General features: G+C 43.8%; 1 protein-coding gene across 6 annotated transcripts in view; it reads right to left on the reverse strand.

Annotated features, from left to right (window-relative positions):
* The window catches only part of LOC114596126 (cystathionine beta-synthase), a 39,791-nt gene extending 26,246 nt beyond the window's left edge, over nucleotides 1-13,545 (reverse strand). For 4 of the 6 annotated variants that reach the window (XM_028727289.2, XM_028727287.2, XM_028727288.2 and 1 more), the window contains exon 1: nucleotides 13,264-13,545. In XM_028727289.2, coding sequence (XP_028583122.2) covers nucleotides 13,264-13,530 — 267 coding nt within the window. In that variant the 5' untranslated portion in view covers nucleotides 13,531-13,545. Of the gene's footprint in view, nucleotides 1-11,269; nucleotides 11,503-13,263 lie in introns of all 6 variants that reach the window. The other 2 variants (XM_028727292.2, XM_077927370.1) reach the window with 2 other exon arrangements.
* Nucleotides 13,546-14,781: the final 1,236 nt, after the last annotated feature.

Below are 14,781 nucleotides of genomic sequence, written 5' to 3' on the forward strand. Positions count from 1 at the left end.
CTGCATTCTGAAGAACCTTCATATTCTCCTTAGTAGGTGACCAATCATGTAGCAAGTAGAGCATTAGCCCGCTGGGAGCCATCTTGAATCCACTTCCTGCACTTGTCAGTCATTAATTATAACATTTATGCAAATGTAACCAGAAAAAAAGGCTTTGCAAAGGAAGCAGGGGAAAGTTTATTTCTTATTTCCTTCTCAAGTAAAGCCACTAGCTTATCTCATAAGTGGCCTTCATGCTTTGCCCTATTTCACAGGCCAAGTCTAAGAAGTGAGGGAGTACCGGTAACTGGCCAATTTGAAGAAGCCTTACGTCAGGCATTTTCCAATGGCAACTCCCCTTCTTACTTTAAAATCCCCAGATGAACCTCAACACGAAACAACTTTTGGACAATAGATGGCAATAGATGCTAGCATCATACAGTAAAGTAGTGCTTAGTGTATCGTAGTTAGAATTAAGACAGCCTTTGATCATACACAGCATTGAGATCCTTGTGGATTTATCACTGGGGTGTTCTAGATAAGGGAGTTGCCAATTCCAAAACCAGAGCTCTAGATTAAAGCTGTTGTGAAAGACCCTGAGCTTGCTTTGTAACAAGGTGATTACTGAAAAACAAACTTTCATTTGCTTTGCCTGGCATATTGTGTCCCAGCTTGCTCTTTTTGATAAGAATAAAAAAGTCCACAACTCTTATAGAGTAAGGGGGGGAGGGAAGAGACCTTTTCTAACATGATGGTCACATTTCCTTCTGGGCAATATCTGCGGGTCAGATTCTAGTGGCAGGGCAGGGTCAGAGGAAACCGTAGGTGGAACTGATGTAAATTTTCCCTCTGAACAACAGGCTAGTTTACACACCCCTCTGTATCTTCCATCCAGAGAACCACGAGACATCACCCAAGTTCAAGGCTACACTCTAGCCAAGCAAAAACACCAGGGTGTGAAAAGGATCCAGGGGTGTGTGGTCTGAGGAGTCTTCAGAGGGCCAGAGAGAAAGAGAGGCACATTCAGGGCCCACACCTGATGCTCCACACCTTGGGTAACATTAACTTGCCAGTTGCCAAAAGAATACTGAGACAGTTTAAACTGGCACAAGACATTCTGTTGCCTATTGCAAGACACACCTCACGCCATCATATTCTCTCTATACAGAAGCCCACTGGATTGGCAGTTGAATCGTACTTCAACATTTGTGAAAAGTCTTATTTTGCAATACTGGCTGTGATTATCAGTTAAACATCTGGCTAGTTCAGATGGCAATTAAGAGCTCTGAGAACTTAAAGAAGATATTGAGGACTGGGAAAGATTGTGGAAGAAAGGGGTTAAGTTCACCGCATGTACTTTGTTAAAAGAAAATATTATGAAGAAGAAGAAGAAGAAGAGGAGTTTGGATTTGATATCCCACTTTATCACTACCCGAAGGAGTCTCAAAGCAGCTAACATTCTCCTTTCCCTTCCTCCGCCCACAACAAATACTCTGTGAGGTGAGTGGGGCTGAGAGACTTCAGAGAAGTGTGACTAGCCCAAGGTCACCCAGCAGCTGCATGTGGAGGAGCGGAGACGCGAACCCAGTTCCCCAGATTACGAGTCTATCGCTCTTAACCACTACACCACACTGGCTGATGTATAGATGGTATTTGACTTCTGTAAAATTTGCAAAGATGTATCATAATTGTGATAATACATGTTGGAAATGTAAAGAAAAGGAAGGAACATTTTTTCATATGTGGTGGACCTGCCCCAAGGTGAAAGACTTCTGGGAAAAGATTTATAATGAATTGAAAAAAATGTTGAAATATACATTTATAAAGAAACCAGAGGCATTTCTTCTTGGAATAACAGGTTCGGAATTGCCCAAGAAAGATGTTAAACTATTTTTGCATGCCACACCTGTGGATCGTATTTTGTTAGCTAAAAAGTGGAAAACTAAAGAATTACCAACAGTAGAAGAATGGCAGATGAAGATGATGGATTTTATGGAGCTAGCCAATCTAACCGGAAGAGTCCGCGACCAGAAGGAGGAGGAACACCACGAAGAATGGAAGAAATTTAATGATTATTTAGCTAAATTTGTTAAGCTAAACTAACTGGAAATAGCTTCCAGATACTTAATGGGCTTAGGATTGTATTTATGTTAACTTATAAAATAATATGTTTAATACAAGAAGGAGAAGATTTAAAGATGTTAATGTTTAATTTAAAGGGTATCAAAATTGGGATTTGGAAAACCGTTATAAGGATATGCAATGAAATTCAACTAAGGGGAAACGAGGAAGTCGTTTTACAAAGTAAAAAACTGTTATTTTCAATAAGGTTATGATTTATGTTTGTTATGTTTTGTTTGTTTTGTGTTTTTGTTTGTCGTTGATATTGTAAAAACTAATAATTTTTTTGCAAAAAAATAAAGAAGATAAGTCCCTTGACCCAGGGACCGTCCACATATATATTGGCCTATTCCTATCTCTTTTTCTTAATGGTGACATGGACTATTTATAACAAGGGAATATTCTTCCCAACTGTTGAGCAGGGCAGTGGGGTGGGGTAGGTGGAGACAAGCAATAACAATTAACTATCATGCTGTTCACTGTTCCTGCTGCACAGAAAAAGCATTTTGGTTCCTGAAATTCATTCTGATTATGCAGATAAAATGTAACTGATAGAATTATATGAGATGTCGTATGAGTGTGTGAAAACAGTCTAGATCCAAGGATCCCCAGGAATGCCTCTCCAGATCATGGAGGTGTCAGACACCATCCTGGCACCCAGGTATCTTCACTTGGTCGCAAGTGGCTGATAGGTGCAAATTGTGCCTGGCGCCTGGCTCATTTTGAATATAGAGCATCAGCCAAGGGTTTTTAAGGAGGAATGGGGGGTAGATATATCCCATTGCTCCAAATGGGCGAAGACAGGCACAGGACAGAAGCTGTAGTTAGTGGGGAGTATTGCTGTATATCACTTGCACATTAGGAGCTGATATAACCGGGTTCACTAAGAAATAATTAAAACGCAGTTGTTTGCCCTCATTGGTCCAGGTCAGGACAATGTGCTTCCATATATACCTGTAGCTCTCCAGATTTTGTTGGATTCCAGCTCCCATCATACCCAACCACTGGCTATGCTGGCTGGAGGTAATGGCAACTGGGCTTCAGCAACACCTGGAGGGCACCGGGTTCCCCTTCCCTGATATAGACCCTTCTATATCCATCTTCTGTTTATGCCCTATGACTTCCATGGCAGTTGCAAATGATACTAGGAGGATCTCAGTTGCTTCATAGTAATGCCTTATGCGTGCCAAGATTATGCAACACCCAGTTGAGTGGCATTCAGTGTATCAGTGTACAGAAGCCGAAGTCATCGCACTTTGCATGACATTTATGGCCTTAAGGGTGTGTAATCTCAGCTCCACTCATAGCATGGGTCTTGCCAAACAGATTTGGGATATCTCTTTCCTAAGGTTAATCAGTTATATTAAGGAGCCTGGGAGTCGTTCCAAAATCTTGTTGGTATTTACGATACTATCCTGGCACGGCATGCAATGGCAAGAAGTGGCAAGAAGTAGCAATGTGGAAGCAGGGGAGAGCAACAAACTGGGCTGGCGGGGAAGAAGAGAAATGAGAAATTAAAGCATTCCCCTTCCCTCCACTGTCCTGGGGTCCGATATATAGAAAAGCGTGAAACTGTACAGGAAAAAGGAAAAGAAACAGCCTGCAAAACTGTCACCTGACTGCTGGGCTCCCAAGACAGCTCACTCAGCATGAGACTCCTAATCTCAGGGTTGTGGATTTGAGCTCCGCATTGGGCAAAATATTCCTGCATTGCAGGGGGTTGGACTAGATGACCCTGGTGGTCCCTACCAGCTCTATGATTAACATCAGATTGGAGGAGGCGGCGGCGGCGGGAGAAGTGTGCCAGAATCTACCTATTGCTGCAGCTAAGCCTGCAGCAACTTTTAGTGCCTCCTCTCTTTGAACTGTTGCATCTCACATCTTAGGTACATGCTCTGTTAGAACAAACTGTAACTAAGAACTTGAAACTGTTCAATTATTTCCACCTGCCTCCCAATCCATGCTCACTTTGTTCTGTGTCTTTTAAGATTGTAATCCTGAGGGCAGCATCTATCTCTGTCTTTCTGTGTGAGAATCCTTAGCTGCTTTGGGAGTCTTTCTTGGCTAAAAGAGTGGGATTTTAAATACATGTAACTGAACTCCTTTAAAAATATGTGTCCGATGCAAAGGTCTGCACTGAGGTAATTAAATGATTTCGAAATAAGATACATAGGTATAGGATTGGGTAAAGTGTCTTGACAGTCAGACATGTGAAAATGATCTCAGGATTGCAGCCGGTCAGTGCTGAACATGAGTCAGCAGCGTGACACAGCTGCAAAGCGGCTAATGCGACAGCAGGCTGGGTTAACAGATTGTTTCCAGGACACAGAAAGTAATAGCTGCACTTTATTCTGCTCTAGTCAGCCTGGAGAACTGTCTAGTTCTGAGTGATACATTTTAAAAATGATGGGATGGGTTCAGACAAAGAGAACAAAGATGGTCAGGAGTACAGAAAACAAGTCTCTGTCAGAAAGGAACTGTGTATGTCCAGCACAGAGAGGAGAATCATAGAAAGACAAGCAAATCGTAACAAGTAGCTGAGGGGCTTTAATAGGGAAGGGCTGAACAAAAGCCTCTATTGCTGATCACACTAGGGATCAGCCTGTGCTTTAGGTTTGTGTGGCAGCAAGTCAGCAAGATGGCCCAATTTTACTGGACCTTCAGTCTCTGGTAAATTCAGCACAAGGCCCATGTCAAAAATTAGTTGGTGGGTAGTTTAACAGGCCTGCCCCTGCTTGCAGGAAAGTATTGCATCTGAGACAAAAGCGACAGGTAGGACTTGCTCTGATGTGCTAGTTTTATGTGCTGGGATTTTCAAAACTTCATTGTTGGGGACCGTCCCAAGATGTGATTTCCCATTCTGCATCTTAGAACGGTACAGCTTGAATTGAATTGTGAACAGCTTTCTGAACTGTGTGTTGCAAGACGTTAGTGTGTCGGCTGCAGTGTGTAGGTGTGTCATGCGAACACACCCTACGCTCCTCCAGGGGCTGGAAAGGGAATAGTTTAACCTCCGGTTTCTTAGTAAATCTGAACTACTGTGTCGCGAAATGACGCAAAACTGAATCACTGCATCGTGAAATGATGCATGTCTAAAAAGTGTGTCACCAACATGAGAAGATTGGAAAGCTCTGCTTTAAACCTTGGGGTGGAGCATGCTTTAGCAGAAATGCTTATGTACCAACCACTCCTCCTCGAAAATGGAATTCGCCTTGTGTGGCTGTATTTATTTAAGTGGTGCGTCACAAATTCAGTTCGTTGTGGAAGAAAATCACCTGCTTTCCATTTCTAGAGAAAGTCTCAAGTCAAAGCTAGCCCACAGTTGACTCACAGATGTAACTCTGGTAGTTTGAGTTACAGATAGGTAGCCGTGTTGGTCTGCCAGAGTCAAAACAAAAAAATTCCTTCCAGTAGCACCTTAAAGACCAACTAAGTTAGTTCTTGGTATGAGCTTTCGTGTGCATGTGTATCTGAAGAAGTGTGCATGCACACGAAAGCTCATACCAAGAACTAACTTAGTTGGTCTTTAAGGTGCTACTGGAAGGAATTTTTTTGTTTTGACTCTGGTAGTTTGATAAGAGAACTTCTCAGACCTTGAAAACAATATTGGGCTCTGTTATGACTGGAGAGGGTGTGCCCAGAAGAAAAGCTTTACACACAAATCTCCTAAAGATAATAACACAAGATATAACACTGCATTCTGGAATCATTTTCAGGTTGTTTACCTTAAATCTTCCTTGTTTTCACATGTTAAATACTTTTTATGCACAACTGCTCTCAATAATTATGTGTTCTTCATCTCCTAAAGCAGGGGCTGGCTAGATTGCTATCTCCCTGACCCTTTATGGGCCAACTTTGGCAGGTGGGTGAGGGACATTGGCAAGGGGGCTGCTTATGGTGGGTATCAGTATGCGGTGAGTTACGGCACCAGTTCCATCAAACAGAGTGGGGGGATCGTTGAAAAACAGCTTAACAAACTTACAAAAGAAGCTCAACAACTGTTCTTGCAACTCCCCCCCCCCCAAAAAAAACCCCTCAATAACTTTCTTAATTGTTAAATCTCTTAATTTTGGGCTCCCAAAAATAAGGGTCGTCTTATACATTGGATTGTGTTATACACGGAAAAATACGGTAGAGCTGATACAAGCCTGAACTTTGCCCAGCCTTGGCCTATCTTTGTAAAATATTTTAGTTGGGGTTTTTTAATTCTTCTGTTACCCCTACAGGTTCACTTCCCTAATATAAGTAAGAGGAGAAGAAAAGCTTTTAAGATAATTTTGTGGGGGGAAACCCCAGATCACACATCATGTAGCAGAGATGCCAATTGGGTGGGGAGCTGGGCTTCATTTGCCTAGAGGCAGGGCAAGGCAAGTTAGCACTAGTGGGCCATGGGGCGTGAAGAGAACCACAAGCCTGCTGCCAGGAACATTTCGGGGTGGAGGATTCAATTATATGGCGCCAAAAGGGTGGCATTTCATCACTCTTCCATGTAGAGGGTTGGGGGCAGCCTGTTTGAGTTCATAACTTTATTCTAACAAGACTCCTGCCCCAGGCTTCAAGCAAGCTCTGCATGGGCCTGCTTCCATGTTACCTTTCCGTTCCTGGCCTACCCATTATGAGAGTTGTCGGAAAAGGTGGGCAATTTGATGCCAAAAATCTAATGGCCCCTTAGCAACTTCAGATATTTCACATTAATAAGGCCCTCAGATTAAGCCACACATTTCAAAACGGACTCCAAAATCCAGCAAATCCTTAATTTTTTTAATTAAAAATCTCAATAGTACTTTAACTTTCCTCAGATTTGAATGAGGTCAGTGATATGGACTCCATCACTGTCACTTTCCAGTTTAATTGGATGTTCCTTCCCTCCTAGGAGGTGAACAGAACTAGAAACCTGCTCTTAGCAAAGTTGTGTTTATCAACATTTTGGATAGAGGTTTCTCCATTGCAGTGCCAAAAACTACAATAATGTCTTTAGGTAGGCCACCGAACCCTCAGTGTCTGAAACCCCAATTCCTAGATTCGACTTCATTGGGTTTTTAAAAATTTGTATCATTCGGGCTTATTTTTCTGGCAGAGACACTGAATGGGTGATATTTTAACAGGTGCTTTAATTGTCTTTGTTTGTATGCATTTGCATAAATATTGATTTTCCCATTGCTACATGCCACCTTGAGCATGACTCGTGTGCTCCAAGTAACTGTCAATAAATCTCCAGGATAGCAGAAGTGCTGCAAAGCACCTGATGTCAATATTTTTAAAATACAGAGCCAAGGTATGGTATATTGACATAACTGGAATTTGCAGAATCAATATATTAAGCAACATCCTGGCATTCTCAAACATCACAAGGCAATCCCTATCTTGATTACTTGTTTACTGGTTGGCTAAGCTATCAGGGAATTGAGAGGGAAACAGGATTTCAACAGATAGTAATCAGATGGTTTATATTTACACTTTGAACAACATTATTATTATTTGCACTTTGTAGTCATTTCTTTTTACAAAATGGAACTCAAAAGTGACATACAAAAGAAAAGTAGCATGTAAATTAAAACCAACAGAAAACTAAAACATGCTTAATAATAATTAGTTTAATAATGATGATAATTTTATTTATACCCCCTCCATCTGACTGGATTGCACCAGCCACTCTCTGACCATCTTTCAAATATGAACCAGCAATTTCAAGTGCAAAAAGCCTGTGTGCGTACTCTCACACTTTCACGCAGGTACACCACCTACAAAGCTTACCTCATTTTATGGAGGAATCAACACTGGGTGAGAAAAGGGACAATAGACATGCTCTGATGGGTATTCAAAAAAAGCTTACCTCCCACCTAAGGACTTTGATATATGTATGGATAGAGAGAAAAGTCAGAAGTTCAGTACAGCCCACTTTGGAACAGTTATTTTTTCAATAACTAGGCCAGAAGTTATTGAACAGGGCCAGAAGTGACTTTTACAGTGTAATGCTGCAACAGTAGAAAGAACTCTGATCTTTTGGCACAAATAAAACAAAACCAAACAGTTCAATCAATTTGTAGTGAAATCATGAACTGACAAACTAGTGACTATCTTGAAAGCCAAAGTTTGACTTTACTAAACAGTGAGATTTCATAGAAAGGGCCTCACCAGATGTTGAGGATTCCCCATGATGGGTTTTTCATGATGTTATCAGGACTGTTATACCCAAGCTTAACCTGAGTCAAGAGTGTGATATCGCAGCAAAACAAGCTAATGCTATTCAGCTGCATCAAGAGAAGTATAGTGTCCAGATCAAGGGAAATAATAGTACCACTCTATTCTGCCTTGGTCAGACCACACCTGGAATACTGTGTCCAGTTCTGGGCACCACAATTTAAAGCCATGGTTCTATGAATACCATTTGTGCCTGCAAAGCTCTAAAGTGACCACACTGCTGCATTTGTAATAGATGCATGCCCTTATTACATTTTCTGCTAAAATCTTGTGACTTTTCATAGCACACACGTTCTGGGGGCTTTGTTGTTGTTATAGCCCAAGACTGCTCCTCCAGGAGGCAAGAATGCAGTAACATTGGGAAAGAACTGCAGAACAACTAATGAAGCAGAATGATGGCCCAGGATAAATCCACTATTAATGTACTACTGTGTTGATGTCACATTGCAGAAAACACCCGCAAAAATAAACAACCAGCAGTCTGGAGGGGCCCAAACAAAAGCCAAACACACCCTAAAGCATCTCACCAGCAAGCCATATTACTTATCAAAGGGTTTAAATTATTTAAAAAATAATAATCCTGTTCAACCTTGTTTTTCAGCCTCATCTTCAAACCTTGTGTATACCCATATCTATGTCTGTTATCTTTACAACGTTGAAGATGGCAGTTATATTACCTTTCACATATGAATGCTTGTTGGCATAAAGACAGCAATTACACGCTCTTGCCAGAAAGTGAGTTACCACAGAACAAAACCACAACACAAAACTCTTTGGACATGCACAACCTATTAATAAAGTATTTGAGCTAAGGTGTCCTGTCTATCGCTGCATCTACTGGTACAGGCAATTAAACCCACATCTAAGTATTTGGAAAGTTATGTCCAAGATAGAATTCCCTTAAACAGCTACAATAATCATACAAACATGTTCATCAACTCATGAAACGATTTCACAGAATACTTATCATCCCTTCCACTCAGACTGGGATTTTCATTTTGTTTGAGAGGAATCAAAAGATAGGTATCTATCATTACCACACAAACACACACACCTGGGGTCTCTTTCATCCCCACAAATACAGAAGAGATGTTAAAAGTGTGGAAAATTCTGACATACATGGGTCCTCTGCTATTTGAAAATTGAGAATTCACAAGCATGTTCAAACTAATATTCCATTTCTATCCCATCTGTATTCGTAATATTTTTTATTATATTCTGCACCTATTTTGTCAGTTGACTATCCCCAAAGTGCACGAGCCCTGTCCTCATTTTATATTTACACATTCACTGAATGCACAAGAGGGACCAGGATTGTTTCTGCTTACCTTATCCCCAGCCTTGATACATTTACCCACAGGTGAGAACAAGCTCTGTGTGAATGTAGGATCTGAATTGAAGATCAGGAGTTGCAACTAAGAATGAAGACCCTCCAGTTGCATGCACTCAGAGCACATTCTTACCTTCAGCACAGCCAGTGGCAAAGCTAGCAAGCATAATGATCCCACTTCCCCTCCATATATTCAACGAATGCGAAATTATGAAGGTGTGAACAAAGTTTCAGTTTCAGTCTTTAGGACATTTCCAATGATGCAGTTGAGGAGGGTGTGTCAAGAACACTCATTTTGTTATTCCCTGAGGCACATGCTCACCAAACTGCATCTTCAAAGACTCATGTGAGAGTTATATACAATCTGCCTATATTACGTCAACAACTTAATAATTAGCAAGAGTAAACACTATCTCAGATAGTGCATCTTTTTTAAGACTTCAGAAGAATAAACCAGGTACAGTGGTGCCTCGCAAGACGAAATTAATTCGTTCCGCAAGTTTATTCTTCTTGCGAGTTTTTCGTCTTGCGAAGCACGGTTTCCCATAGGAATGCATTGAAAATCAATTAATGCGTTCCTAGGGAAACCGCTTGCCAGGCTGGCGGTGCGGAGAAGGGCTTTTCTCCCCACCGCAAGCCTTCAGGACAGGTACGGGAACAGAGGGGAAGGCGCGCAGCGCTTTCCCTCTGTTCCCGGGGCTTGCGTGGGAGGAGGGTTTTTCCTCCCCACCGCCAACATTCAGAACAGCATTCTGAATGTTGGCGGTGGGAAGGAAAACCCTCCTCCCACCCCAAGTCTTCAGGAAAGCCATCCGATGCTGGGCGGCGGGAGAAGGTGTCCCCGCCCCCCCGCCCGGCATCGGAGCTTCGTTCCGATGGCGGGCGGCGGGAGGAGGAGTCCCCGCCCCCCCGCCCGGCATCGGAGCTTCGTTCCGATGGCGGGCGGCGGGAGAACGCGTTCCCGCCCCCCCGCCCGGCATCGGAGCTTCGTTCCGATGGCGGGCGGCGGGAGAACGCGTTCCCGCCCCCCCGCCCGGCATCGGAGCTTCGTTCCGATGGCGGGCGGCGGGAGAACGCGTTCCTGCCCCCCCGCCCGGCATCGGAGCTTCGTTCCGATGGCGGGCGGCGGGAGAACGCGTTCCCGCCCCCCCGCCCGGCATCGGAGCTTCGTTCTGATGGCGGGCGGCGGGAGAACGCGTTCCCGCCCCCCCCGCCATCGGAGCTTCGTTCTGATGGCGGGCGGCGGGAGAACGCGTTCCCGCCCCCCCCCCCGCCCGGCATCGGAGCTTCGTTCCGATGGCGGGCGGCGGGAGGAGGTCCGAGGACAGTGGGGAAGACACGCTGCGCTTCCCCGCTGTCCCGGAGATTTCCCTATGGGCTTTCGTCTTGCGAAGCAAGCCCATAGGGAAAATCGTCTTGCGAAGCAACTCGCAAACGGAAAACCCTTTCGTCTTGCGGGGTACCACTGTATAGGAAAAGCACTGTTCACTGTTTTACTTCTAAAGCAGTGTGGAACTTTAAAAATGTTTCCCCTTCCACATAACTATTTGCTTACCCACACTTACAGTAACTGCATACAAATGATTTTTAAGGCACACTTATATGGGTACAACCCCTATAGAACATAGTGGGACTTACTGCCAAGTACAAATGCTCTGTAAATCAGTCACAGAATTTCAAGCCTCAGGGACATTTGTTGTTTTATCTTCATAGAATCATAGAATTGTATAGTTGGAAAGGACCCTGAGGAACAACTTGTACCTTTTCTTGTAAATTGCTTCTAAATATGCCTGCCCCTTTTCAACAAAAAGATCCTGGGAAGCACGTGCAGTATCTAAGATCACTGCTTCACCAGGGCAAAAAGGGTATACCTGCAACAAAAGGTAAAGCATTCAGTCTCATAGCACGAATTTGCAGGAATAATGGAAAAAAAACCACACTGTAGGAACGGATCCCTTTAAGAAAAAGGAAACCACAGAAATTTCTGGAATTTTGCCAGACTGGAACCATATCCCGTATCTTTTGACCTCTGAACTCTTTCAGAAAAGCTCTCCAACCATCGTATCTGCAAAAGGCATTTGTAACTTGAGTTTGCACAAGATGCCCAACCAAGGCAGATCCTGTTTCTAATGTCCATGCATTTCGGCAAGATGTAGGCTCAAATGAGTCATACACTTTTGAGTGAAGTTCAGCTTTTCATTTCCTACATAGTGGGGCCAGAATGTAGAACTGAATTGAGAACTACACTCATTCTCTATCCAGCGTTAATGTTCTTCATCTAAATGATGCATTTCAGATTAATCACATTTTCACTTATAAGGCTGGAATTGAGTTTTGCTTAAGGAGGCCTGCAAAATGAATGCTGCAACTGCATTTTAAAACTCATAACATCTGCACCTGGTAGGGAGTGCAAACGGCTCTAGCAACATTTTACGTTCGCCTACCTGGGAGTAAGCCCAACAGAATTCAGTACAGCTCATTTCAGAGCAAAATTACTTAGGGTCACACAGTCAGTACCACCCTAAGAAATCTATTTCTAGAATACATAAAAAGAGGCCTGCTGGAGCAGACGAAAGGCCCATCCCACACCATGATCAATCAAGCCCAGAAACTATAATAGTCCTTGCCCAATTTTTTGTGGTTTGTTTTTGCTTTAATAACTGAAACAGGTTGTGTACACATGGGCTTAGCCAAAAGGAGGCAGGGAGGGGCAACTCCCCCACTAACTAAATCAATAAAAATCAATAAAAATACATAGCTAACTGAGGTTCTGCCTCCCCTAACAAAATGCCTGCCCCTCCCCCAACAAAAACCCTTGCTTTGCCCATGTGTGTACACACCATGCATTAAATCTCCCCCAAAAGAAAAATATTGTAGCTCTTTGAAAGGAAAACTACAGTTCCCATGACTGTGCATGTGTGCTTTAAATGTATGGTTATGTACACAGCCTAGGTAAAGGATTTCCTGAGAAGTATATGTTGGGAAAGATGGAGGCCACTAGGAGAAGGGGACGACAGAGGACGAGATGGTTGGACAGTGTTTTCGAAGCTACCAGCATGAGTTTGACCAAACTGTGGGAGGCAGTGGAGAACATAAGTGCCTGGCGTGCTCTGGTCCATGGGGTCAGGAAGAGTCGGACACGACTAAACAACAACATCAATAACATAGAATATTGCCTCTGTCCTAGTAAGCATTTTCCCTTCATTGCCTAATGGGGTTTTGCTGTTTTCTGGAGAGATAGCAAGGTAAGGCTGGCCCCCAACCAAGAAAAATTAAAGAAATAAAGTTCGTTCAGAAGCAACCTTCAGTAAAGCAAGAAAGAATAAATTAAAACCCATCATCTGCCGTTTGGCGCTGTTTCCAGTTCACCTGTTGAGAACTAGATGATGCAACCGGAAGGTGAATGAGAAGAAACAGGCGCTGCCCCAAGGCTCCGGGACGTGGGGGAGAGGGAGGGGGAGAAAAAGTGCCCAACGCAAACACACCCTTAACAAAGAAGTCCTCTAGCGATTGGGGCGGTCAGAACTGGCGCTGCCTGCACCTCGTCCTTTCCTCGCCCACTTATTGCCCTAGATCAGATGCGCATCCCACTCCTTAACTAATCGCGGGGAGAGGATAAAACCAAGACTCACCTGGTGCCTGAAAGGAAGGAAAGGGCAGCGGGCTAGCTGCGCGGATGGGAAACGCTCCCCGCAAGCAGAGCAGAGAAGCAGCGCCCGATCCAGCCGCGCAGAAGGTTGCTCGGCGTGTGCAAGCAGCCTTTCCCAGCCCACATTCTCTTTTGGAAAGAGCGCGGGCGGTGATTGGCTAGGACGGGGGCGTAGGGGGGACACACCCCGCCAATGAGAAGGCGGCGTGTCAGTCCTGCAGCCTGCGCAGATGGTTTCTCCGAGCTGCATGGCAAAGGGAAATATTACGACACAGGGAACTCAGCTAGGTTGTAGGGCAGCAGTTCTTTTGCTTGAAGACTCGCTTTCCGGGTTAATTTTGATGCCTTGGCGCTCTCTCTCTCTCTCTCTCTCTCTCTCTCTGACACAGCTGCTCATAATAAGATGCTATGTAAATATGGCTTGTGTTTTAAGCTGCTAATGTTTAGGTGTTTTGTTTTTTATGTTTTTTAAAATTAGCTCTGAATCTTATTTGCCATTGATTTTAGATATGTGCCTCAGGCATCTTCCAACTGGCAAAAGAACTGCCTTAAGGAGCTAATTCTGGGTATCATGAACAATCACCAACTTGTTATTTAATTTATTGTATTTTTACTGACAGGGAGAGGCACTTGTGAGATTTTTTGCCTCAGCTACTGAAATAACCTGCCCAGCCTTGAGTACTAAGCACCTTGACTTGGACAGTTCACATATATTCATTGTTCCTCCTCAGGGACCCTACAGGTCATTAGTCCAATAGGAATCTCAACACGTGCCCCCCATCCAGTTTAATACCATGTCGAACCCTGCTTAGCTTTGCAAATGTGCTACCAGTTTTATTACTGCATCACCACACTGCTAACATTCAGCAGAGATGCTAACATGTGGCAGGATTATATGGTTTAAAAATCGGTGTCTCCGATACACTAAGAGCAGCTATTACTTATTGCTGTTTATTTAGAGCATTTGTACCCCACTCTTCAGTCAAAAAACCTCTCAAGTGGCTTATATACAACCAAATTAGTACAAGCCTGCAGGCCTATATAACCTGAAAGACGCGACACAAAAGCAAAACGTGATGGTGAGGAAAGAGTGGGAAGCAAACTCAGACATTTGCTCTTAACGTTAAATACTGTAGTATTTTTTTATGATGACCAACTGGCATGAAAAGAGTTCGTAGACAGGAAGAGCTTTGGCAGAGCTGCTCCTTTAGCAGCGATGCAAAGGGCCCTGCTTCTCATCTCCCCCACTGCTCCAGCCTGCTCTCTCACACTTTTGCATACACTAAAAGCAGCAGCAAAAAACGATCGCCTTGCTCTTGCCCTGCCCACCTCTCCTGTAAACAGTCTCAACTCTTGCTGGCGGCTGGCCTTCCCTTTCAAGCAATAGGCATATTGCGCAGCCGCCACTCGAAGCTGTCAAATCACACCGGAAGTCTCGGGGCGCGCGTGCTAGTCCGCGCTTCTTCCCTATATCTCAAGTCGGCGGCGCGGAGCGCAAGAT

Source organism: Podarcis muralis, chromosome 4 (genome assembly GCF_964188315.1).
Source record: "Podarcis muralis chromosome 4, rPodMur119.hap1.1, whole genome shotgun sequence".
In the NCBI taxonomy this organism is placed as follows: domain Eukaryota; kingdom Metazoa; phylum Chordata; class Lepidosauria; order Squamata; family Lacertidae; genus Podarcis; species Podarcis muralis.